A 27,216-nucleotide genomic window follows, 5' to 3' on the forward strand; every position below is an offset into this window, starting at 1 on the left:
TCCATAAAGAATATTTTCTTTTCTTTTTAACGCCATCTGCAGGAGGATGTGTGTGCGCATGCATGAGCTTTTGAAAAGACCGGAAGTTACCTTGATGTGATGCTGAGGTCTGTGAAATGTCTTGTAAATCACCCCAGAGGTGTTATCAGGTTAAAAAAAAAACAGCGTTTTTCATTTTAGAAGTGATTTTCTCGCTAGCTTATACACAATGTTGTAGGAGGAACCAGAGTGAAACAAGCAGCATACGTCATTGTACTTCTGTACTCTGATTGGCTGCCACCATGTTCTTCCCATAATGCTTTGCGCAAGTCTGGGGAAGCCACCACGTCATCTATGACATACATTGCTGTTGGTCTCTACTGTCAGTAGTTCAAGGTTGTCTGTTTTTTGAAAATTTACCCTTCAGGGGAACTTTTTATTAATTTTACTAGACAATGGGAATCTTAATCTTGGTAATGTCATATTATCAATCTACTACTTAAAGGCTGATAAATAAGATTTATGCCTTAAATCTTAAAAAGCTCAGTGGCCCTATACCTTTTAGTTAAGTCTTGTGAATCACAGTAGCCTGACAGCAAAATAAGCAATGAAATATTGGTAACTACAAAAATTTACATTTTAGCTTTGATAGATGCCATTATTTGCTCTACCAGTTACTTTGGCTGGCAAAGAAACCCTCTTTAGGTAATTCTGCTCTCCAAAAACTATAAATCAGAGACTTTAACTGTGGGGAAAAACACTTTAATTTGTAAACTATGTTTGATGGTGTTTAAAACCTACATGTTTTGCAAGTTGATGGATTCCAAATACAATTCACACATCAGCAGTCACAACAGTTTGAATACTTGTGTTATTGTCTTTTGAAGTCGTACTATTGTGATTCTGCAGCCTGTTATTTTCATTATACTGTTCCTGTACAATTAGGTTTCACAGCTTGCCTTTCCAACCTGTGATCAGATTGTTTCGCTGTTGCTCGTCATACCATATATTGTTTACTGATTTTAATATTTCAAACAAAGCAGCATTTAATTATTTGCACACCAATAAGTTAGAACAAGGTTAAAGATACAGTAACAATATTGTGACAAGCAATTTAAGCCAGTTACCACTTTTTTCATATACATGCATGTAATTGTTGTTGTTACATTACGAGGTCTGTTAGAAAAGTATCGGACCTTTTTATTTTTTTTTTCAAAAACCTGATGGATTTGAATCAAGTGTGCTTGCATGAGCCAACCTTGAACCTTCGTGCGCATGCGTGAACTTTTCCACGCCTGTCGATTGCACCATTTTCTGGTAAGCAGCCTTTGTGTGGGGTGTGGGACGTGTGTCGTGTGCTCGGCGTTTTTTCATTCCAAGGAAAAAGACGGAACGATGGGAGCAGCGCCGCATCAAATTTTGCCAGAAACTGGGCAATAGCCAGGTGGAAACCATTCGGATGATTCAGACGGCTTTTCAGTCGTGTGACTATCCGAGAAATTGTGGAAGAGTTGGGCATGTCACAACATGTCCTGTGAGACTTCAACACAGAGGCGCTTCTGCTCCACCATCAGAAGCTTCAGGAAAGAATTTCGCCGCCACTCTTTTCATGGCAAAATCTTCTTTCACAGTGGAATGTACAAAAAAGTGCTGATGTCCACCTCTTCCGCAATTTTCAGATAGTCACACGACGGTCCCGCATCACCACAGCGTTCGCTTTGGAAATGATCTGGTCATGTCAGCATGTTGATGGCCGCCCGGAGCGCGGCTCGCTCTCCACCGTTGTGCGGACGTCTTTAAACCGGTTGTACCGCTCCTTAATCTGTGTGATGCCCATAGGATTGTCACCGAAAACCGTCTGAATCTTCCGAATGGTTTCCACCTGGCTGTCGCCCAGTTTCTGGCAAAATTTGATGCGGCTGCTCCAGTCGTTCCGTCTTTTTCCTTGGAATGAAAAAACGCCGAGCGCACGACACACACAATCAATCAGTCAATCAATCAACATTTATTTATAAAGCGCTTTACAGCACCGACTGGTGTCCAAAGTGCTTAACATTAAAAACACAAATTTACAAAAATAAAACACATATAAAATAAAATTTTAAAACAACACATAAAAATAACAGAACATGTCACCTCCCCACTAAGTGTTAAAAGCCAGTTTAAATAAATAAGTCTTTAACTTAGATTTTAAAAGTGCTAGGTCAGGAATAGTACGTAACTCAAGAGGTAGCTCATTCCACAGTCTGGGGCCAGCTACCGCGAAAGCATGATCACCCCAGCGGTTATATCTTGACCTTGGAACATCTAAGTAAAGCTGGCCAGACGCCCTTAATGTCCTACTGTAGGTGCGCAAAGTTAAAATTTCAGACAAGTAGGGAGGTGCAAGGCCATAAATAGCTTTAAAAACAAACATTAAAATTTTTAAATCAATTCTAAAACGAACTGGAAGCCAATGGAGTGAGTACAGGACGGGTGCAATATCCTCACGTCTAAAAGTGTTTGTTAAAAGACGAACAGCAGCATTCTGCACCAATTGGAGACGTGCAAGAGACGACTGATTAATGCCTGAATGAAGTGCATTACAATAATCAAGTCTGGAGCTGATGAAAGCATGAATGGCCATCTCAAGATCACGTCTACTGAGAAAGTGCTTTATTTTAGCCAAAAGGCGAAGTTGGAAAAAACTAGCTTTGACAACAGAATTTATCTGTTGATCGAACCTCAAACAGCTGTCAAATATCACTCCCAAATTCTTGACAGCTGGTTTTACATAGTTAGCCAAAGCACCAAAATTTGGTGTTACCACATTTGGTATGCCAGAGCGCTCAAACACCATGATCTCATTTTTACCATCATTCAGGTAAAGGAAGTTTTGGGACAGCCACTGCTTTACATCACGAATACAATTAAATAATGATGACAAATCATTATTTGATTATGACAAAAATGACACACCTCACACAAAGGCTGCTTACCAGAAAATGATGCAATCGACAGGCGTGGAAAAGTTCACGCATTCGCACGAAGGTTCAAGGTTTGCTCATACAAGCACACATGATTCAAATCCATCAGGTTTTTGAAAAAAATAAAAAGGTCCGATACTTTTCTAACAGACCTCGTAGTGATTCAACCTTTATGCAGATTATGCAAGCCTTTAAATTTGTTTCAAAATATAAACCATGTTGAGTGCGTATTGGAAAAGTGAAGATTTACAACCAGTTTTGTGGCAAACGGGAAGTAGTAGTGTTCTAGTAAATGGCAACAGAAGTGATTGTAAAAAGGTACTTTGCACTTAGGTTGAACAGCATCAGGTGCCACACTTGAACACAGCAAATAACAAAAACCACTGCCGATAGAGATTTTATGTGCAGAAAATCAGAGGTAGAAGATGACAAAATATGAGCTCCTGCACATTTATAAGGTGGAAAATCAAACTAAAGTCTTTGTAAGCTGCACGTTTGAACAGTGATACAACTAATAAAAATATGTCGTATGCTTTGTATCCTGTAAAGCTGAAATTTGTAGTCATATTTGCAAACCATCTCACACTAACTTCTCTTCTCTCATAATAATAATAATAATATAATAATAAATTGTCTCGCTGCTGTATTTCTGTCCACAGTTCAGCCACTTGGAGCCGATTCGAAGCAGCGGCATGCAGAATACGGGTGAAAGCTACAAGGCTGAGCGCTGGTTGCTTCACAGCTTGCAGGTTCACGTGCTGTCTGCTCAGCTCAGACCTCTGCTCAAGCATGTTGGACATATACGAAAATACTATAATGGTGAGTATCATAATATTTAAGTAACAGTGTGTACTTTACCATGTTGTGTAACTTTCTAGATTTGCAGGTCACTAGTTTATGCTCACTTTCTATCTGTCCCATTTTCATTTTGCTTCTTTACATGCGTCCCGCTGTTTGTTTCATTTGCTTGCATCCCTTGTTTCCTTGTTTTCATATGTGTGTCTCCCTACCTTTTTTAGACAAGGCCTTTCTGCTGAGCGAGCCCCATGTGACCGCCATGTTCCAGTGTTTGGAAGCTGTGGAGCAGAATAACCCTAGACTGCTGGCTCTGGTAGACACTGTGGGGGTGGGTGTCGCTCTCATGCACACATTGAAGAATGCTGTGTAGCTCCAGGTTCTGCTAAAATTGTCACACTTGAATCATCTTGGTTAATAGGATTTTAATGTATCAGTTATGATTGTCTTATCTCAGTCTTTGTAATGTGTACAAGATATGAGTGATGTACTTGTGTGCCGGAGTTAAAAGGCTCTATCTGTGGTGGCTTTCTTTCAGTAGAAAGTTGAGGATGTAGAATAAGGGTTTCAACTTTTTTTCCTCTTGTTCTCTTCATCATCCAGCTGTCTCCAATGAGGACCCTGCCATGCTTTGGCCTGTTGAAGAGCCAGAGTTTGTGTATGTTGCCAGGTGCTGGTGGGGCCTGGCAGTCAGCAGACTCGACTCTCATGGGACAAACTACAAACTGCAGTCTCATCACCTCTAGCTGCTTCCTCCAGTCTTCAGACACCACAAGCAGCACATTGGGATTCAGCTCCCAAAGCAGCAAAAGCACAAGTGAGGACAAAGTGGGATGAAGAGACAGTTTTTGAATGAGCTCATAATTGGTGTTCATGAAATCCAGACCGCTTAATATTCACAATTTTCATAAAGTTCAACTAAATGTGCCTGTTTTATTAAAATTGTGCCAGGCTTATAGAAGGAAAACCGAAATTTTCATCACTTTAACCAACATCTCGGCAACAACCATCTAGTAGATTTCCTTCATGTTTTATAAGATTTTCAAAACATGGTGATGGTACTTACCCTTACTATTAGGCACATCATAGTATAATCATTATGAAAGCCAGTATGTTGACACATTAAAGCCAAAGATGGTCACGTTTTGTACTGTTATGTATATAGATAGTTACTACTGCATTTTGCTTATATGAAGATGACATTTAGCAGCTCTTCCTGGTTGTCTGAGGTGTTAATTGAGGCATATGTATCAAATCAGATGCATCTTAATACTTCTAAATTCTTTCTAGTACTTAATACATTTTAGTTTCGTAGCCTTTATCTGAAGTTCTGACATAGTGGAGGACGGTGATGTATTGGATGAATCAGCAGTATTTGCTATTCTAATCCCCAGAATAAACTACAGTACAAAATTTTAGTTGCTGAAGAGTTTGCCAGTGTAGTTAGTATTACATTATATCAGTTGCATGTCCATAAGGAGTACACATTTGCTAACTGGTATTCCAGTTTATAACTTTGTTATAATGTAGTTAGTGTTCTCTTGATAACCAGTAATGCCACACAGTAGCTTGGGGTTGTTTTTAAGAACAGGACTCTAGCACTTTTCCATGAAGATGTCAACAACCAGTTGGAATTTAAGCAGCATGTACTGGAGGAGGAGCTGGCAGACGACACTGTGAATGGTCTACAGTTTGTATGTGAATAGACAGACTGATTTAACCATATAAAGCTGGATTGTTCCAGCACAAGTAACTTATTGAAGAATATGTTGATGCAGACTCTTAAAAATGCCCCGTTTTTAGCTGTATGTGCTAAAATGCATCAGTGAAGTTAAAGTACTCTTAATCCCAAATGAAATTCTTATACAAACAGATTACATGTAATAATCAAGAGTATCAAGCAGTCATACGACAAGCTTACAAAATGATTTAGATCTTCTACAGTAAATATGTGATCAATATCAAAGAATACTTTAATTAAAAAAAATACACATTTTAATAAATGGTATAATTTAATGGGTTCAGCAGAAGATTTAAATGAGTGAAGTCTGTATCTCTTGAGCATTGTAGTGCTTTGTTGCCTTTATTAAAGGGAAGTGATGATCAAGTGGTTAAAGTGGGTGGGCTTGTGACCAGAGGATCCTCTGTTCAAATCGCTGTCAGAACAAAAATTCACTAAGAGCCCCTTGGCAAGGCCTTAAGTTGCTCCCGGTATGCACTGAGCGCCTTGTATGGCAGCACACTGACGGTGTGTGAAAGAATGTTGAGGTATCAGTGTAAAGTGCTTTATATAACGGCTGAGTGTATCCTTGTCATTTGATTGCTTTGTATGTCACATGACATGGATTATTCGTCCCATTTGTTCTGCATTGCATTTAGAGTGCAGTTTGGTTCCATACGTTGTACCATTGCACTCTGCGCGCACACACACAAAACAAATCCACTGTGCTATCTGGAGGCTGTTAGCAGAAAGTTAGAATGAAAAGCTGGACTGATTTCTGACCCCCCCCCCCCCCCTGCTGCACTGAGCAAGTACAGTTTTTTTTGCAGTATAGGCACACACACAAGCGCCGACCCCGGTTGTGTGCACGCACATGCGCAAGTGAGACGATTTGATTGAGCTAACTGACGGAGCTAATTCTTGTAACACACACAAAATCCACTCCTCTGTAAGCTGACTGAAAGCTGATGTGATTTCTGGCTGGACTGAGGAACTGCAGTCTTTTTTTTTTCAGTGCACTGCATCACCGGACTACACATCAAAATTTAGACTTAAGCAGCAGTGGAACACCAAAATGTTAGTCCCTTTTTCTGTTGTTTATAAATTAATAAAATATCAAATGAGAAGGATCTGTTTTAGCCGTTGTAAAAACATTCGTTATTTGTTTTATATATTATTTCAAATGAATGAATATTTAATTCGGTGAAAGCTGAAACAAACCATTCAACTCGGCTACCCCTCGTTGAATGGTACATTTCAGCTTTCACCTCCATGAAATATTCGTACCATTTAACTCATAAACATTCATTATTTGTATAATATAAAAATACACTCAATAATTGTTGTCCAGCATAATACAAGGACCCCAGTCCATTCCACATCAATTTAGTTTAATCTTGTGAAAAGGCTTCAAAATCTATAGGCCTATAAATCTTTGTGGGTGGTGGGGCGAGGGAAAACTGATGTCTCAACTGTCATCACCTTGCATAAATGTACCATTGCAGGCACTACCTCTACAGCCAGCAGCCTGGGAGCTCCTCCATGGGTGTGTATGTCCAAGACAGGGGAGAGTGAACGGGGCGTGACGCCTCCTCCTGGCTCTCAGATGGCCCCTCACATCTCCCTAACGGAGTCATCGCCCACCTACTTCCTTCCTGAGGCTGTTGACTGCAGTGAAGGCGACTGTGATGATGGCCCAGAGTATCTGGCTATTGGTAACCTTGGGCAACGCAGTCGTGACTCTCGACGCACCAGTCCCAGCAGTGATCAAAGCATGACCCCGGACCAGGCCGTGCAGCGGTGTTCTGTTGCCCCGCCCCCTGCCAGACGCTCATCTTTTTCAGAAGGCCAAAAGGTGCCGGGCCGGTCCTCTCGAGGCCACACCCGCTCATTTTCTGACACTGGTGTCAGTCAGAAACTCAGACAGGGTAAGTAAAGAATGGGATAATCTATGTTCACACCATGGTTTTTCACTATTTTCCTTTTGTGGCCTTTAAATCTAAAATGGTCCTGCTCCTTTGTCCAAAACTGTTTTTAAATTTGGTAACATTATAGAAATTGATATCGGAAATATATTTTAATGACAAATCCTTATCAAGCTAGGATTCTTTTTTCCCCTTTTAATGTTGGTTTACATACTAAATATTGTCTTGCTGGTTCAAATTTTGGTTATCTGAGTCTTGAAAAGCTACCTCACTGTCATCCGTACCCCAAGAGGAGCTGTTCCCACAGACTTTCAAACCTATTGTAGCAGTAAAATCCACATGCTTTAACTGATGGCAACACAAGAGTTGGTATTCATTATAAAATTACTTTATGCTGTAACAGAGTAACCGCATGTCCTCAAAATTGTTTTAAACTATTTTAAATATGAATACTTCAGCCTTCAAATATTGTGTTATCAAGCTATAATCCTGCATCTCTGGACAAACTGCCCTGATGGAGTATCTTCACAGTGGTTTTTATATTTGTAGAGGTTTATTTTGTGTGTGTATTGCTTATACCCCTGTCACATTAGAGGCCGAATGAACAGGAATGCCATCGGAATGGAAATGTATTAATCAAATCAGTTTTATTTATATAGCGCCAAATCACAACAAACAGTTGCCCCAAGGCACTTTATATTGTAAGGCAAAAGCCATACAATAATTACAGAAAAACCCCAACGGTCAAAATGACCCCCTGTGAGCAAGCACTTGGCGACAGTAGGAAGGAAAAACTCCCTTTTAACAGGAAGAAACCTCCAGCAGAACCAGGCTCAGGGAGGGGCAGTCTTCTGCTGGGACTGGTTGGGGCTGAGGGGAGAGAATCAGGAAAAAGACATGCTGTGGAAGAGAGCAGAGATCAATCACCAGTGATTAAAAGCAGAGAGGTGCATACAGAGCAAAAAGAGGTGAATAAAAAGAAACACAGGGTGCATCATGGGAAATCCCCTAGCAGTCTAAGTCTATAGCAGCATAACTAAGGGATGGTTCAGGGTCAGCTGATCCAGCCCTAACGATAAGCTTTTTCAAAAAGGAAAGTTTTAAGCTTAATCTTAAAAGTAGAGAGGGGTTACTTATATTCCGGCACAGTCAAGCTGTATTTGAAAAATGCCAACGGCATTCTGAGTGCACTCCAAACTGTTGGGCACATTTGCTCAGCCAGGCTGAATGTAGAGCACATGCTCTCGACTTTGGAGGAGCGTTTGAGGTGGAAAAATATCGAATGGTAGTTGAGGTGGACTCTAACTGCATTCCGACTGCGTTCTAAATATTCTCCCGGCGTCATAACAGCATTTGAAGCATTCTGATCGAGTTTGAAGGAAACTTGCCATGTCAGGCATGTCACATCCTGCCTGCATGTGCAACTGGCTGCACCTCCAGTGCACCTCGGTTGGGGTGCAATAACCTACTCAAAGTGAGCCAGACTGACCCAAACTGACTCCGATCATGATTACTGTATATTACGGACGCTGCTCATGTCATCGTGGTTTTTTAGGCATCATGGAATTGCAGACAGCGCACCCATTCCAAAACTACACATGAAAAGCAGATGGCACTCACCTGTCCAGCGGAATGCACAGCTCCTGCGTGAGGTGTCATAACATCTGATCGGTCAGTTGCTTCGTGAGGCTGGCAAAATTGGTTTGCACCGCAGCCCTGTGGAGCACATAATGTCCGATTGGTCAGCTGCTCTGTGGCGTGTGTAATGTCCATTTGCATGGTGCAGAGTGTCCGTTATGTGTGGGAAGAAAATGTTCATTCTGAGGGGAAAGACTGATCTCTCGCCTACATGCTCCACAGTGATGTGGACATCAGGGGGACCTGCATTACATGATTACAGTCCATACGTTGTTTGTCTTTCGAAATCCAGTAGTGATACATGGCAGGTCTTAGAGGAAAGGCAGACGATAGTGGTGCCCTCCCCATGTTTGCCTTCCAGACTTTCAGACTTCAGGTGGCAATCGGACCGCATACATATGGCCTTCAAAGTGCATTCTGACAGCAGTTTAGGTATTCGTACTATGTTCCAACTACATTTGAGCTGCATTCGTAAGCATGCACATGGAATGTGCATGAATCAGTTGAGGTGGGATCCGCCCACATTCTAAATGGTCACATTCTTACCCAGCTGTCGGAATACCTGTTCCTCCGGACTGCAGCTCGAATTTTGGCTTTTTGTTCCCATTCCAGCTGATTCCTGCTCATTCGTACTAAATGTGATAGGGCCCTTAGCTGTGTCCATGTTCTGAAAGTGTCTGGTTCGTGTCTGCAAATCTCTAAATTAATGCCTCTTGCACACAACCTTTCTCCTCCTTGGCTTGCGGTAACTCTCTCTCTTTCTGCTCTATCTTTCTTTTCTGCGCAAAGGAGGGGGCCACCGGAAAATCACCATAATAATAGAAGATCCGGTAGCAGGTTGGCAGTGCAGTTGCACTGTGCTCCATATTTATACTTTTATTTACCCCCCTTTTTGCATTCACTGCATGGTGATGCTTTCACTCGACCCCTCTTGTTTCCAGCCACATCATCAGGGTTTCATGTGTTTTGTTCTCACATTTCCTCTTGTAATGTTTTTGTTGGCTGGTTCCATTAAGGTCAAGTTGTCATGATAAAGGCTGCATATGTGATCATCTTCACGACTCTTGAATTTGTTGGTTCATGTTCACATGTAGTGTGTTTTTTTTTTTTTTTTTTTTTGACCCATCAGTTTTGTTCTTCTGAATTGTCATTTATCATGAGTGTAAAAAAACAAACAAAAAACAGTATTGTAGTGTCTTCCTGAGAGTACTGACATGATCACTGAGGTTTTTTTTTAAAGCCAAATGTAAATATCTTTTCAGAAAAAGTAGAAATTGGGGTTTTACACTGTACGCACACTACATAATACAAAGATAGTAGATGGAATTCTATCTATTGTTTGTTGAATTCGTACTGAATGTCACAACTACTTTTTATTTTATTTTTTTAAGTTGCATGCAGTAAAACATCTCTGTAGAGTTGTATTTCTTTATTGCATTGGCACAAAGATGAAGATATCAAATGGGTGTTTTTAAAAGTTACATTTCCTGCTCTGTGTAATCACGATGGTACACTCTTTTTTGTTTTTTGTTTCCATCAGTTTTATTAATTCAGTGTGGATTTTAATGAGTCCAGCATTACATAATTGGTTTCTTAACCTGGAGGTTTTGTTATCCAGAATCAGCAGATGAGGATTGCTGTATGAAGGACTACAATCCTTTCTCGCCTCAGTGCACCAGTGCCAGCAACCCCAGTTCCCTCTATGTGGAATCCTGTGAGTTTGTTGATGTTGGCAGTATTTATACATTTTATAACTTCTCAGTGCAGCTTTAGACAGTTGATTTATATTTCTTGTATTAAAAAACAAAACATGCATATATATGTGTGTGTGTGTGTGTGTGTGTGTGTGTGTGTGTGTGTGTGTGTGTGTGTGTGTGTGTGTGTATGAATGGTCCAGAGCAGGAAAGTGATTTTTGTGAGTGTAAAACCTTTGCAGACCTCAGTTTATATGTAAAGTTCAGTTTACCTGATCAGACCACTTGGGAATCAATTTGAAGACTTTACAATGTATCTTTTATTTGAAATGGATTACATTAACATTTTGACACAAACACTGTATTAACTAAACTGTCATAACTGATTCCTACAGTAAATACTGGTTGTCTTTGTGTCATGTTCCATGTGCAGATGGAGCCCAGCACACCTCTGTTCCTGATGGGATGTTCAGGAGACCATCGGAGGGCCAGAGCCTCATCAGCTACCTGTCTGAGCAGGACTTTGGTAGCTGTGCTGACCTTGAAAAGGTCTGGACTTCATCCAGAGTGATACTTAACTACTGCTGATGCATTGGGTTTACCATTAATGATATCCTGCCATGCAGGATGAGAGATCAGTTGCTGAGATTCCAGTGTGGTAGACTGGAGTTGAATACAATAAATTTTGTGTAGCTCACACCATAGATAAATTTCAAGTAGATCACTAGCAACACATCTTTGTAGCAACAGATGCTTCACTGTAGTAGCATTTCTTACTTGGGGAGGTGATGGTCTAGTGATTAAACATTGGTCTTCAGACCAGAGGATCCTCTGACTGGAAAATCACTAAGGGCTCTTGGGCAAGGTCCTTAATCCCTGAGTTGCACCCAGTGTGTAGTGAGCACCAATGTCTGGCTGCATGGCAGCACCCTGACATTGGTGTGTGAGTCTGTCTTAGTGAAGCAGATAAGTATGATTTCTGGCCAGAATTGTTCACTTGGTGATGCAAGCATCAAATTTGGCATGATTGTTCTTCATAAATCAGTGTTTGAGAAAAAAGTGCTGGTCACTTGAAAATCCAATATGGTGGCCAGGTAGGGGTGAAGAATTACACAGGGGTCAAAATCTAAAAATGCTCCAATCATATTGAAAAGTATACCACATTATTTGTCTGATCCTAAATTTCCAAAAAGGTGTAGTTTGGACTATCTATGTCTGACTGTTATGGGGTAAAAACAGCAAGAATGGTGACAAAGGTCAGTTTCAGTTTGTATAGGGGTCAAAAGATAAAGTTGCATCAATTTTTGTAAAATGTGATGCAAATTATTGGTTGAGTTAATAGGGTTTTAAAAAGGAATAGTTTGCACCATGTGTCATGCTCAGTTGTCACGTTACAGCGTAACATCTGTCACATGCCATAGAATCCAGTGGACGTCGACATTGTTTAACATTTACTTTGCAAACCAAGCATTCAACAGTCAAAACTATTCCATTTATTAATCCTATTAATTCCTTTTAATCAAACTACGCTGTTCTTCTGAACAATGTCTTGAACGTCCCATTTTCCTCAGGCTTTCAAAGAGAAAAGCATGTTCAACAGGTGCTGGCTTCATCCTTAAATAGGGGACACCTGATTCACACCTGTTTGTTCCACAAAATTGACGAACTCACTGACTGAATGCCACACTACTATTATTGTGAACACCCCCTTTTCTACTTTTTTTTTTTTTTTTTACTAATGGCCCAATTTCATAGCCTTAAGAGTGTGCATATCATGAATGCTTGGTCTTGTTGGAATATGTGAGGATCTACTGGTACCTTGTTTCCCATGTAACAATAAGAAGTATACTCAAAACCTGGATTAATCTTTTTAGTCACATAGCACTACTATTATTCTGAACACTACTGTATATCAAACTGACATTCCAATTCATGTTCAAATGCGATTAACAGTTTATAAGGCAAAAGGGATCTCACAAGGCATAAATGAGAAAGTATGGACATGGACTTATTAAAATGCAATATGCTCCTGACTACTAGGACACATATCTAGATATCCTGGTAGCCAGGAGGATATGTTATGTAAATTTTCATACAGGTTGATGCAATTCAAGTAAACATGGCTAGAAAGGGAGCTCGGAGACTTTAGCACTTTGTTTGCCACTGATTCATGTGTGATCCTGAAAAAGAATGAATGTCCTTTGTGGCCACCAGGACCCTGCCAGTAGCAACAAGGTTTCACAAGCAACTTGATAGGCCTGTTTCTCTTTACTATGTGTTGTGGTCATTGTGCATGTTAATGGATACGATTGTGCCATAGTTAACAGACATTTTGCTGATCCAGTGACTGACTCATGACTCTTGCTTGTTCTGCTAATCTCAGGGAATATCATAAATTAAGGTTCTGTGAGTCCTTGACATTTGATAAAGTTAAACAGTTGTGACTGACTTTTCAAGGTCACCTGAGGTCAAAGGTTCTGTGACCAATAGAAAAGTGATATGACTTAATATTAGTGTTTAACAGTAACCATAGATGTGGTTTATCTTTAACTACACTCAACAAAAATATAAACGCAACACTTTTGGTTTTGCTCCCATTTTGTATGAGATGAACTCAAAGATCTAAAACTTTTTCCACATACACAATATCACCATTTCCCTCAAATATTGTTCACAAACCAGTCTAAATCTGTGATAGTGAGCACTTCTCCTTTGCTGAGATAATCCATCCCACCTCACAGGTGTGCCATATCAAGATGCTGATTAGACACCATGATTAGTGCACAGGTGTGCCTTAGACTGCCCACAATAAAAGGCCACTCTGAAAGGTGCAGTTTTATCACACAGCACAATGCCACAGATGTCGCAAGATTTGAGGGAGCGTGCAGTTGGCATGCTGACAGCAGGAATGTCAACCAGAGCTGTTGCTTGTGTATTGAATGTTCATTTCTCTACCATAAGCCGTCTCCAAAGGCGTTTCAGAGAATTTGGCAGTACATCCAACCAGCCTCACAACCGCAGACCACGTGTAACCACACCAGCCCAGGACCTCCACATCCAGCATGTTCACCTCCAAGATCGTCTGAGACCAGCCACTCGGACAGCTGCTGAAACAATCGGTTTGCATAACCAAAGAATTTCTGCACAAACTGTCAGAAACCGTCTCAGGGAAGCTCATCTGCATGCTCGTCGTCCTCATCGGGGTCACGACCTGACTCCAGTTCGTCGTCGTAACCGACTTGAGTGGGCAAATGCTCACATTCGCTGGCGTTTGGCATGTTGGAGAGGTGTTCTCTTCACGGATGAATCCCAGTTCACACTGTCCAGGGCAGATGGCAGACAGCATGTGTGGCGTCGTGTGGGTGAGCGGTTTTCTGATGTCAGTGTTGTGGATCGAGTGGCCCATGGTGGCGGTGGGGTTATGGTATGGGCAGGCGTCTGTTATGGACGAAGAACACAGGTGCATTTTATTGATGGCATTTTGATTGCACAGAGATACCGTGACTAGATCCTGAGGCCCATTGTTGTGCCATACATCCAAGAACATCACCTCATGTTGCAGCAGGATAATGCACGGCCCCATGTTGCAAGGATCTGTACACAATTCTTGGAAGCTGAAAATGTCCCAGTTGTTGCATGGCCGGCATACTCACCAGACATGTCATCCACTGAGCATGTTTGGGATGCTCTGGACCGGCGTATACGACAGCGTGTACCAGTTCCTGCCAATATCCAGCAACTTTGCACAGCCATTGAAGATGAGTGGACCAACATTCCACAGGCCACAATTGACAACCTGATCAACTCTATGCGAAGGAGATGTGTTGCACTGCATGAGGCAAATGGTGGTCACACCAGATACTGACTGGTATCCCCCCCCAATAAAACAAAACTGCACCTTTCAGAGTGGCCTTTTATTGTGGGCAGTCTAAGGCACACCTGTGCACTAATCATGGTGTCTAATCAGCATCTTGATATGGCACACCTGTGAGGTGGGATGGATTATCTCAGCAAAGGAGAAGTGCTCACTATCACAGATTTAGACTGGTTTGTGAACAATATTTGAGGGAAATGGTGATATTGTGTATGTGGAAAAAGTTTTAGATCTTTGAGTTCATCTCATACAAAATGGGAGCAAAACCAAAAGTGTTGCGTTTATATTTTTATTGAGTGTACTTCATCCAAATAGCTGCTCTACTATACATAAGCACTTGGCCAAAACTTTGTCCTTGTCATTTAGCCACACTTTCTCAAAATAAAGTTAGTCTGTCCTTGGGTGACCCTTATTTATTCCACCAAGCTTGGTCCAACTCACATCGAAACACCATGTTATTTTCTTTACACACTGACCAAAAACAGCATCACTGCATGTGCTGCCATATGTGAGTTTAAATGTTTGGCAGTAAAATTGTAAAAGACCAGTGAAGAGGGAACAAAAAAAAATACCCTCCTGAGACAAACTGCATATGATCAGAAGTGTGAAAGGGTGAGATTTACTTCTAATTGATTTGTCACTTCTGCTCCCTTCTCCAGGAGAATGCTCACTTCAGCATTTCAGAGTCCTTGATTGCAGCAATCGAGCTGATGAAGTACAATATGCGACGTCAGGAGGAGCAAGGCGAAGAAGAGGGAGACAGTGACAGTGAAATTCAGCAGCTCAAGCAAAAGATCCGCCTCCGGAGGCAACAGATCCGACGCAGTTGCACAACCTCCCAGCACAGTAAGCCAGTTTTTCTTGTTGTCTCATGAACGTCACCATCGTAATCAGTGCTGGTGATGTGTGGCATTCATACATTCTCCTGTTCTCTCATCCTGCTCTTCCCATGTAGTTTTCCACTCCACTGACAGCGGAGGCTCCAGGAGAAGCTCCCAAGACTCCTACCAGGGCCTGTCTGACTCTGGCTCAGCTGGGGAAGTGGAGGAGTGTGAACTAAGAGGTAGAGTGAGGCGACATCAGATAAAGTAAAAAACACATTCAGATTTTTCCCTGTTTTTTGTGAATGTTCATATTGTGCATGCCTTGGCTACAGTGTAATAGTATTGCAAACCGTCATACCTTTCGGTTTCTGGCAGCCTAAATTAATTTGTAGTTTTGACCATCAAAATTCATATGTAGTTTGAACCAGCTGTTGAGGTTTGACAGATAGGTAGGCTTGTTTTACTTTTTTTTTTTACCCCCCCACTTTGCTTTAGTCATTGTTCATAACTTCATCACCTTTTGATTTTAAACTTTCAAACTGTATGTTTTACCACTGGCAATAACAGGCAGGGTTGGGTAGTCACAGAATGGCAGCTTGTTTGCAAAAATGGTTTTATTGATCTGGGTATTTATGCAATTGAGCACTTTTTGTTTATTCAGTTAGGTTCACATACTATGTACTTGGACATTTACAATGCTTTTATTTTATTGATCAAAATACAGGTGAACCCCATTAACTCTCGTGAGTCTGGGTCCACAAAATCAGACCGCAAGTTATCTGAAACCGTGAGTTAATGAGGTTGACCAAAAAAACTTAAAATCAGCTTACCTTGCCGTATTAGAATAGCTTTGACCATTAGAAGTGTGATTCCCCCCCCCCCCCCCCCCCCCCCCAATTCAAAAACTTTGAATCGTCAGGCATGTTCTGCACAGAATCATCTGCCCTCATTGCTGGCATGCAGCAGCTGGAGGAGGAAGACTAAATAATCATCCAGAATCATCTGCACTGAAGATCCCTCACAGAAATGGTCAAATCAAAATTGACTTTTATACAGTAGTCAAATTGTCAGGGTCCACAACTTGACCGCAAGTAAAGCCCAATTGTGACTTAATGCATGGACGAGTTAAAGGGGCTCACCTGTATTAATGATTGTGAGCTCATAGTGCGAAGTGTCAGATTTTTATTTGATCAGTGGCTGAAATTACATTAATATTAAATCTAACAATCTGCATCATGAGCTATAATTGTTTTCAGTTCAAGTATCAAATAAAAACTTTGTCACTGTCTAAATATATACTCAACAAAATATAAACGTGTGTTTTTGTTCCCATTTTTCATGAGTTGAAGTAAAAGATCTGACACTACTCCTAGACACACAAAAGGCTTATTTCTTTCTAATTTTGTTCATAAATTCAAAATCTGTGTGAGTAAGCCCTCCGCCTTTACCAAGATAATTCATCCTCCTGATGTAGTAAATCTGCATGATTATTGCATAGATGAGCTTTGGATTGGTCAAAAATAAAAGCCCGTTCTAAAATGTGCAGTTGAGAAATCTTTAGTTAGTTGAAGAAGCTGGCTGTGGTCATCCTGGATTACATGTGGTCTGCAGTTGTGAGACTGGATGGAAACATTCAATTCATGGACAGCAAGCCTGTAATGTGTGTCTGTGTGACAACGCTGCACATTTGTGCAATAATCATGTTGTTTAATCAGCGTCTTTATATGCAACTCGTCAGCTTGATTATCTTGGCAAAAGTGAAGTGCTCGCAAATAGTTAACAAATTGGTGGGTGAAATACGAGATAAATGATTCTTTTGTGTGCATACAACCCCTGGCAAAAATTATGGAATCACCAGCCTCTGAGGATGTTCATTCAGTTGTTTAATTTTGTAGAAAAAAAGCAGATCACAGACATGACACAAAACTAAAGTCATTTCAAATGGCAACTTTCTGGCTTTAAGAAACACTATAAGAAATCAAGAAAAAAAGATTGTGGCAGTCGGTAACGGTTACTTTTTTAGACCAAGCAGAGGAAAAAAATATGGAATCACTCAGTTCTGAGGAAAAAATTATGGAATCACCCTGTAAATTTTCATCCCCAAAACTAACACCTGCATCATATCAGATCTGCTCGTTAGTCTGCATCTAAAAAGGAGTGAACACACCTTGGAGAGCTGTTGCACCAAGTGGACTGACATGAATCATGGCTCCAACACGAGAGATGTCAGTTGAAACAAAGGAGAGGATTATCAAACTTAAAAGAGAGTAAATCATCATGCAATGTTGCAAAAGATGTTGGTTATTCACAGTCAGCTGTGTCTAAACTCTGGACCAAATACAAACAACATGGGAAGGTTGTTAAAGGCAAACATACTGGTAGACCAAGGAAGACATCAAAGCGTCAAGACAGAAAACTTAAAACAATATGTCTCAAAAATCGAAAATTTTTTCGAAAAAACAAAACAAATGAGGAACGAATGGGAGGAAACTGGAGTCAACGTCTGTGACCGAACTGTAAGAAACCGCCTAAAGGAAATGGGATTTACATACAGAAAAGCTAAACGAAAGCCATCATTAACACCTAAACAGAAAAAAACAAGGTTACAATGGGCTAAGGAAAAGCATTCATGGACTGTGGATGACTGGATGAAAGTCATATTCAGTGATGAATCTCGAATCTGCATTGGGCAAGGTGATGATGCTGGAACTTTTGTTTGGTGCCGTTCCAATGAGATTTATAAAGATGACTGCCTGAAGAGAACATGTAAATTTCCACAGTCATTGATGATATGGGACTGCATGTCAGGTAAAGGCACTGGGGAGATGGCTGTCATTACATCATCAATAAATGCACAAGTTTCCGTTGATATTTTGGACAATTGAAAGGATGTTTGGGGATGTTTCAAGATGATAATGCATCTTGCCATAGAGCAAAAACTGCGAAAACATTCCTTGTAAAAAGACACATAGGGTCAATGTCATGGCATAGGGTCAGTGTCAACGAGTAGATCTGATTTGATGCAGGTGTTAGTTTGGGGGATGAAAATTTACAGGGTGATTCCATAATTTTTTCCTCAGAATTGAGTGATTCCATATTTTTTTCCTCTGCTTGGTCTAAAAAAGTAACCGTTACTGACTGCCACAATCTTTTTTTCTTGATTTCTTATAGTGTTTCTTAAAGCCAGAAAGTTGTCATTTGAAATGACTTTAGTTTTGTGTCATGTCTGTGATCTGCTTTTTTTTCTACAAAATTAAACAACTGAATGAACATCCTCTGTGGCCGGTGATTCCATAATTTTTGCCAGGGTTTGTAGAAGAAATATTGGGTGTTTTGCTTCAGTGCATGAAAAATGGGCGTGAGGGTTTGTTTACACTGATCTATGATGTGCCAACAGTTTAGTAGGTAGTTTTGTTCCGTGTAACAGCTTCTGGTGTCTTTGTGCAGTGTTCACTAATTTGCTAAAAGTCTGACGTGCTGTTTTGATGTGACAAATGATCACTCTAAAGGACTAACTGCTTTGCACAGACTGCTATGAAAAAATGAAGACACATGGGGGGGTGAGGGGGCTTCATTTGTGCACGTGTTCTCTGTTTTTCAAGCTTTCATTGCTGCAGGGTGTGTTGTGCCTCATGGCTGGCTGACTGCACTTTTTCTAATACATACATGTGCCTACCAGCACAGCAGTGCAGTAAATGGGCATCTTTGGCTAATGTTTAAAGGGGGCTCTATGCAGTGACTGTGTTTCAAATGTTTCTGGTGACGGCACTGCTGAGTGTTAGTTTCTGTCTCTCAGATGGCTGTGAGGGTCAGTCCCTGCTGGCGATGTCTCAGAGCGGCCTCTCCCTGTCACTCGCCTCCCTCTTCTCAGGTATCTGCAGGCTGATGGGTGGGCACGGCTTCTTGGCTGCATACAGACTGTTCACTGTGGTGGTGCCTTTCAGAAAGTGATGTTAACCGTCTTATATATCATATTATCTGATGGAAAAAATTGAAAAATGTTAGCTTTACCTCACTGTGCGTGCTGAAATATGTTTATTGGCTCAAGCTGTGTTAGTGTGACCAAGATGCTGTGGTAACACCGTCTATGTAGAAAGGTTTTGGGGCAAAATTTGACTCTACTTGAACTTTCTCAGAGTTTACAGTCAGCTCCATAAGTAGTTGGACAGTGCTACTTTTGTAATTTTGCTTCTGAGCTCTGCCACAATGGAAAATAAATTACAGCGAAGAAGTACTTGTAATGCAGATGTTCGTTTTTAAAGCAAGGGCTTTAACAAAAAACACAATACTTGGAATTACAGCCATTTTTGTACACAGTGCTTGTTTTCAAAGATTATAATTAACTGGATAAATTTAACATAATCCTAAATGTATGGATTAATTCATCACTTTTACAGCCAGTTCTCTAAGTCAGGTGACTATCAGTAATTCCTTATGTGAAAATGTTAAACCCTTTGAATTGAAAGTCCATACTACAAGCACATCATCTTTGTTTAGTTTCATCTTCATTTTGGTGATGTACAAAAAGTGTCACTGCCCAGATACTTAAGGACCTGACTGTGTGTTTGCAGGTCAGTCAGCTTTCTTTAAAACTGCCACACAGATTGGCCCAAACGTTATTTATGAATAATGGGTTTTTGCAAAACTTATTTGGGATGGCCAAATGACAAACAAAAGTGTAGAATGGGTTGGGACTTCTGGGAAAAATTAGAGTATCTCTACTTTGCTGCACAGTTTTGCTAAAATGTGATCATTATGAAGGCACAATTATGGGGAATTGAACACAGGTCAGTAATGGTGTCTTTCTTATGTGGAGGTTGTCATGAAGTTGGTTTGAGGCCGAAAGCTTGAACCCATTTTCTTCCACACCAGCCCCTCATGGTAGTCAGTCAGCTGTCAAAAATAATGTTGAATTTTTTGGGGAAGAAAAAAACTAAATGCTTCATTCTTAGTGTCCACCCCTCCAGAAAATATTGTAAATCATAGGGACTGTTCTGTCAGATGTTCGATTTATGTTGAATTATGCGTTTGCGCAGTGCTTCAGAGTTTTGGTGGTGCAGGAGGGTAGGTGTGTCCTGTTGAAGCTTATTGGCTGATGGGAGGGAACCATTTTCACAACTAACTTTGCTACTGTAACTCCAGATTTAAATCATACCTTGACTTATCTTTTCATCCACCTCATTAATTCAGTTTAAAACACCTTAGATTTTTTGCTGTCAAACTAATCCTTCTGCATCATACATTTTTTTTTTTTTTAAATGAGTTCACTTTCTTTGAAACTCTGTGTTTATTACCTTTGCAAACAACGTTGGGCGTAGGTATGTTTTCATCCTTGTTTGTTTTTGTCTGTATGTAAACAGCTTGTAACCCACAAGTTTTCATATATCGTTATGAAATTTTTACAGCGGATTCATATCCTGATAGGCAACAACTGATTCAATGTCATAGGTCAAAATCAGGAAAATTGGACAAATCCCTATCCTTTAACATAGAAGGAATTTATGCAAAGCACAAGTGCCTCAATCACTCATTTTTTTTCTGTGATGGGTTTACCTACACCACCAAAATTGGATGGATGCTCAATTTTACGTCAGTTTGTCTATCCAGTTATCAGTCAGAAATCAAGTGCCAACAAGCAATGTTCTGTGGAAATTATCTGAAAAAGAATTCAGAAACTGACAAAAGTTGACAAAAAAAAAACCCTAAACAAACCTGACAATGCCACAAAAACTTCAAGTGCATGAATTAAATACATACTCCTGACATTTGATCACATCTAATTTATCTTATGAAAAGCCACTTCTAACATGACTTTGACCCTGAAATTTTTTTCCGAGGTGAAAATTAGTGGAATTGGCAGAGGTTTACACTGTATGTGTGTGGTGCTCTAGTTATTGATATGAAAATTGACTGGTAAAAGTCAGACTTACACAATTGTGAGCTTTTAACCATTTAACATGGTAAGGATTTTATATGAAACATTCTCAGAGTTCTGCAGACTTGTCTGTGTATATAATCTCATATTTTAGGCAAAATTTAGGTGTCAGTTTGACGTTTGTGAGATGAGCTTAAATAACTCTTTCCCACTCAAGTAACAAGCACAGTATGGGGTTGTCTGGGACCAGAAAAGTATTTACTCTGAGAATGTAACTTGAATATCTCCTTTTAAGACTTTGAAATGTTTGCTTTCTTTGTTTTTGTCTACCTGGATTTACCTTATGCCTTTGTTCTCATGAAGGTGAAAATGTAGCATATTTGATTTGACAAAATAAAACCTGCAAGTTGCTGGTACATTTTGCATTGGCAGCTTTGTTTCATGAACCAGTTAGTTCAGCACAGAATGCATTTCCTTTCTGACATTCCTGAATTATTATTTTTTTTATTTTGTAGGTATGTAGAATTATTGTGTTTCTAGCTGGTGCATAAACATGCTTGTTTCGAAGCTGTGCCTCATCTCCTTAGTGTTCATGCGTCTCTGACAGTATTGTTCCGTCTTTCAGATGCAGACATAAAGCGCAGCATAAGCTCCAGCAGCAGATCGTTCCTCAGTTCTGAGTCCATGTAAGTATCCTTTCTGTTACCATTTGTTCAGATAGCCAATCTGTGTGACTAGGGCTGCAGCTATTTTAGTAATCAAGTATTCTATTGATCATTCTGGTGATTAATCGAGTATTTGGATAAAAAATTAACTTCATTAATTTACGTAAGCTTAATTGACCAGTTATACCTGACAGAGACAATAAGTCAGTTTAATGAACAACCAATTCATCTTCTCTTAAAATAAACATTTTTATTGGCAGAATTTAGTGGCAGAATTTACCTGGTAGCTGCTTCTTTAAAGAAAGAAAAAAAGAGTCAATTTAAGTGGCATTGCCATTTCAATATATTTTCATTTATATAGCGCCAAAGCACAACAGAGTTGCCTCAAAGCGCTTCACACAGGTAAGGTCTAACCTTACCAACCCCCAGAGCAACAGTGGTAAGGAAAAACTCCCTCTGAGGAAGAAACCTCAAGCAGACCAGACTCAAAGGGGTGACCCTCTGCTGCTTACAAGAAATGCTATTGGCGCACAGGACTGGAGGTTCGCCAACACAAATACAACTCCCATCTCTGGATGGAGCTGCACCTTAAACAGAGAGGAAAAAACAGAATCAGGCATCAGAAAGACAAAAAATACTGTATAATTTGCCAGCATTAAACAACAAGAAAAACAGAGAAATACTTAGGTGATAGCCGGCCACTAGCCCTAAACTTCACTAAAAGACCCACAATTTAGGTAAAGTTGAGGCCGTGGCCCACTCCAATTAATAATAAATGAATTAAAAGAGTAAAAAGCGTAAAACAAAACTGTACCAGTATGCTAGCCATATGAAAGGGAAAATAAGTGCGTCTTAAGTCTAGACTTGAAAGTGTCCACAGAATCTGACTGTTTTATTGATGCAGGGAGATCATTCAACAGAACAGGGGCGAGATAAGAGAAAGCTCTATGACCTGCAGACTTCTTATTCACCTGCACCCTGAGAACGTAAAGCCCAGGCCGGTACGTAAGGTTTAATTAGGTCAGCTAGGGAAGGACGTGCCAGTCCATGAATAATTTTATAGGTTAGTAGCAGAACCTTAAAATCTGATCTCACTGGGACAGGAAGCCAGTGAAGGGATGCCAAAATGGGTGTAATGTGGTTGTACTTTCTGCTTCGTGTCAAAAGTCTGGCTGCAGCATTTTGAACCAATTGGAGACCCCTAATTCTAGACTGCGATAAACCAGAAAATAGAACATTGCAGTAGTCCAATCTAGAAGAGATAAATGCATGGATCAGGGTCTCAGCATCAGCCATAGACAGGATGGGACGAATCTTCACTATATTTCCCAGGTGGAAGAAAGGAGTCCTAGTAATATTTCTAATGTGGAGACCAAAGGACAAGGAAGGATCAAAAATTACCCCAAGGTTCCTCACTTTGTCAGTGTGATGAATGACACGCGAGCAGAGGCTGAGCATTAACTGGTCAAATTGATGCTGATGTCTCACTCGACCAAGAACCATCATTTCAGTCTTATCAGAGTTTAAAAGTAGGACGTTTCTGGACATCCAGCTTCTCACTGCTGCAAGGCAATCTTCTAAGGACTTTATGTGAATGAGATTACTAACAGTTATCGACATGTATAACTGAGTATCATCTGCATAGCAGTGAAAGGTAATCCCAAAATGCCGCAATATGTGCCCAAGGGGTGCTGTATAAAGGGAGAAAAGCAGGGGGTCTAAGACAGACCCCTGTGGAACTCCAAATTTCATGTCACTAAGGTTAGAGGTAGTGTTACTGTACAAAACACAGTGAAAACGACTGGTCAAGTATGACGTCAGCCATGCAAGGGCACTCCCAGTAATCCCAAAATGATTTTCCAGCCTATCAAGTAGAATATGATGATCCACTGTATCAAATGCAGCACTGAGATCTAACAGCAACAGAACCGTAGTGGTGTCCGAATCCATTGTAAGCAGAAGATCATTCACCACTTTAGTGAGAGCCGTCTCTGTGGAATGATATTTTCTAAAAGCAGACTGCAGTGGCTCAAAGAGATTATTCTCAGTAAGATAGTCTACGAGCTGCTGTGACACCACTTTTTCCAGAATTTTAGAGAAAAATGATACATTTGATATTGGCCGATAGATTTTCAATACACTAGGGTCCAGATTAGGCTTCTTAAGTAATGGTTTAATCACTGCAGATTTGAAACATTTAGGAACAGATCCAGAAGTTAAAGAAACATTAATCGTTTCCAGCACAGTCGGCCCAAGAGTGGGCCACAGGTCCTTAAACCGTTTTGTTGGTATAGGATCAAATAAACAGGTTGTGCTTTTTGTTGACATTACGAGTTTTGTCAGCATGCCTAGTCAGATACTATCAAATTCTGTATATCTTGGTAATACCTCAGTGGTGACGCCCACCTCAATAGCATTGTGTAGTGGCTGGGTTAAGGCATGCCGGGATATGTTTAACCTGATGTCTTCTATTTTCTTCCCAAAGTAATCCAGGAAATCTTGTGCTGTAAAAGGAGAGCGAACTACAGGTGGTTGTCCATGCATTAAGTGTTGCCACTGTGTTGAACAAGAACTTCGAGTTATGCTTGTTTTTGTTGATCAAATCAGAGTAGTAGGTCCGCTTTGTAGCCAATAATGCGTGCTTATAGTCTAAGATAGCATCACGCCACGCAAGGTGAAATACTTCTAATTTTGAATGACACCATTTCCATTCTAGACCTCTTGCTTTATGCTTGAGGTTACGCAGATAATCATTGAACCAAGGTGACTGTGATTTGGGGGAGCGCGGTTTTAACACAGGTGGTGCAATCATGTCAAGTGTAGTTTTGAGCACTGAGTTTAAACTATCTACAAGTCTGTCTACTGACTGGGTATTTGTCAAATGTGAAGCTAAGACATCAGGCAGTCTAGCTTCGAGTTCAGTCTTAGTTGAGGAGTTGATGCATCGCCATAATGATATATAAGGTTGTTGTTCCACTAAACACGGCAGCGAAACTGTAAACTTAATAAGTGAGTGATCAGACACCACTGATGTAAGAGGCATGATGTCAATATTCATGACAGCAATACCACGTGCGAGAACCAGATCCAGGGTATTTCCACTAATGTGCGTCGAATCCCGAATGCATTGCCGAAATCCTAATGCATCCACAATTTCCATAAATGATTTGCAGAGGGGATCAGAAGGCTTATTTATATGAATGTTAAAATCACCAATGATCAGAATGTTATCTACACTAGTTGACAAGTTAGAGATCATCTAAGAATTCAGAATATGGGCCAGAAGGCCTATATACAGTGACAGAGTAATACGACTGATTTTTATTCTTCTGACCTTGGCAATGTGTAATATCCTGAGCAGAGAGGAGAATTAGATGCTCAGAGTTATATTTGTAACCCCGAACAGCTAATAAGCTAAACCTAGATTTATAAATAAGAGCAACACCCCTGCCTTGCTTCGCATCACGAGGGACGTAACTACTCAAAAAAAATATAAACGCAACACTTTTGGTTTTGCTCCCATTTTGTATGAGATGAACTCAAAGATCTAAAACTTTGTCCACATACACCCTATCACCATTTCCCTCAAATATTGTTCACAAACCAGTCTAAATCTGTGATAGTGAGCACTTCTCCTTTGCTGAGATAATCCATCCCACCTCACAGGTGTGCCATATCAAGATGCTGATTAGACACCATGATTAGTGCACAGGTGTGCCTTAGACTGTCCACAATAAAAGGCCACTCTGAAAGGTGCAGTTTTGTTTTATTGGGGGGGGGATACCAGTCAGTATCTGGTGTGACCACCATTTGCCTCATGCAGTGCAACACATCTCCTTCGCATAGAGTTGATCAGGTTGTCAATTGCGGCCTGTGGAATGTTGGTCCACTCATCTTCAATGGCTGTGTGAAGTTGCTGGATATTGGCAAGAACTGGTACACGCTGTCGTATACGCCGGTCCAGAGCATCCCAAACATGCTCTATGGGTGACATGTCTGGTGAGTATGCCGGCCATGCAACAACTGGGACATTTTCAGCTTCCAAGAATTGTGTACAGATCCTTGCAACATGGGGCCGTGCATTAACCTGCTGCAACATGAGGTGGTGTTCTTGGATGTATGGCACAACAGTGGGCCTCAGGATCTCGTCACGGTATCAATAAACTGCACCTGTGTTCTTCGTCCATAACAGACGCCTGCCCATACTATAACCCCACCGCCACCATGGGCCACTCGATCCACAACATTGACATCAGAAAACCGCTTACCCACACGACGCCACACACGCTGTCTGCCATCTGCCCTGAACAGTGTGAACTGGGATTCATCCGTGAAGAGAACACCTCTCCAATGTGCCAAATGCCAGCGAATGTGAGCATTTGCCCACTCAAGTCGGTTACAACGACGAACTGGAGTCAGGTCGAGACCCCGATGAGGACGACGAGCATGCAGATGAGCTTCCCTGAGACGGTTTCTGACAGTTTGTGCAGAAATTCTTTGGTTATGCAAACCGATTGTTTCAGCAGCTGTCCGAGTGGCTGGTCTCAGACGATCTTGGAGGTGAACATGCTGGATGTGGAGGTCCTGGGCTGGTGTGGTTACACGTGGTCTGCGGTTATGAGGCTGGTTGGATGTACTGCCACGGCTTATGGTAGAGAAATGAACATTCAGTACACGAGCAACAGCTCTGGTTGACATTCCTGCTGTCAGCATGCCAATTGCACGCTCCCTCAAATCTTGCGACATCTGTGGCATTGTGCTGTGTGATAAAACTGCACCTTTCAGAGTGGCCTTTTATTGTGGGCAGTCTAAGGCACACCTGTGCACTAATCATGGTGTCTAATCAGCATCTTGATATGGCACACCTGTGAGGTGGGATGGATTATCTCAGCAAAGGAGAAGTGCTCACTATCACAGATTTAGACTGGTTTGTGAACAATTTTTGAGGGAAATGGTGATATTGTGTATGTGGAAAAAGTTTTAGATCTTTGAGTTCATCTCATACAAAATGGGAGCAAAACCAAAAGTGTTGCGTTTATATTTTTGTTGAGTGTAGTTAAAGATAAACCACATCTATGGTTACTGTTAAACACTAATATTAAGTCATATCACTTTTCTATTGGTCACAGAACCTTTGACCTCAGGTGACCTTGAAAAGTCATACTCAGTCACAACTGTTTAACTTTATCAAATGTCAAGGACTCACAGAACCTTAATTTATGATATTCCCTGAGATTAGCAGAACAAGCACATGAGTCAGG

The 27,216-nt window shown here is 40.8% G+C and overlaps 1 protein-coding gene across 3 annotated transcripts in view; it reads left to right on the top strand.

Moving 5' to 3' along the window:
• Positions 1-27,216, top strand: part of rubcn (rubicon autophagy regulator) — a 60,919-nt gene that overhangs the window by 12,367 nt on the left and 21,336 nt on the right. The window contains exons 4-14 of one of the 3 annotated variants that reach the window (XM_034179976.1): positions 3,605-3,764; positions 3,965-4,071; positions 4,344-4,557; positions 6,966-7,388; positions 9,813-9,860; positions 10,642-10,737; positions 11,151-11,266; positions 15,251-15,437; positions 15,547-15,654; positions 19,212-19,286; positions 21,916-21,976. In XM_034179976.1, coding sequence (XP_034035867.1) covers positions 3,605-3,764; positions 3,965-4,071; positions 4,344-4,557; positions 6,966-7,388; positions 9,813-9,860; positions 10,642-10,737; positions 11,151-11,266; positions 15,251-15,437; positions 15,547-15,654; positions 19,212-19,286; positions 21,916-21,976 — 1,595 coding nt within the window. The remainder of the gene's footprint in view (positions 1-3,604; positions 3,765-3,964; positions 4,072-4,343; positions 4,558-6,965; positions 7,389-9,812; positions 9,861-10,641; positions 10,738-11,150; positions 11,267-15,250; positions 15,438-15,546; positions 15,655-19,211; positions 19,287-21,915; positions 21,977-27,216) is intronic. The other 2 variants (XM_034179978.1, XM_034179977.1) reach the window with 2 other exon arrangements.

The sequence above is a fragment of the Thalassophryne amazonica genome, chromosome 10, assembly GCF_902500255.1.
Source record: "Thalassophryne amazonica chromosome 10, fThaAma1.1, whole genome shotgun sequence".
NCBI classification, from domain to species: domain Eukaryota; kingdom Metazoa; phylum Chordata; class Actinopteri; order Batrachoidiformes; family Batrachoididae; genus Thalassophryne; species Thalassophryne amazonica.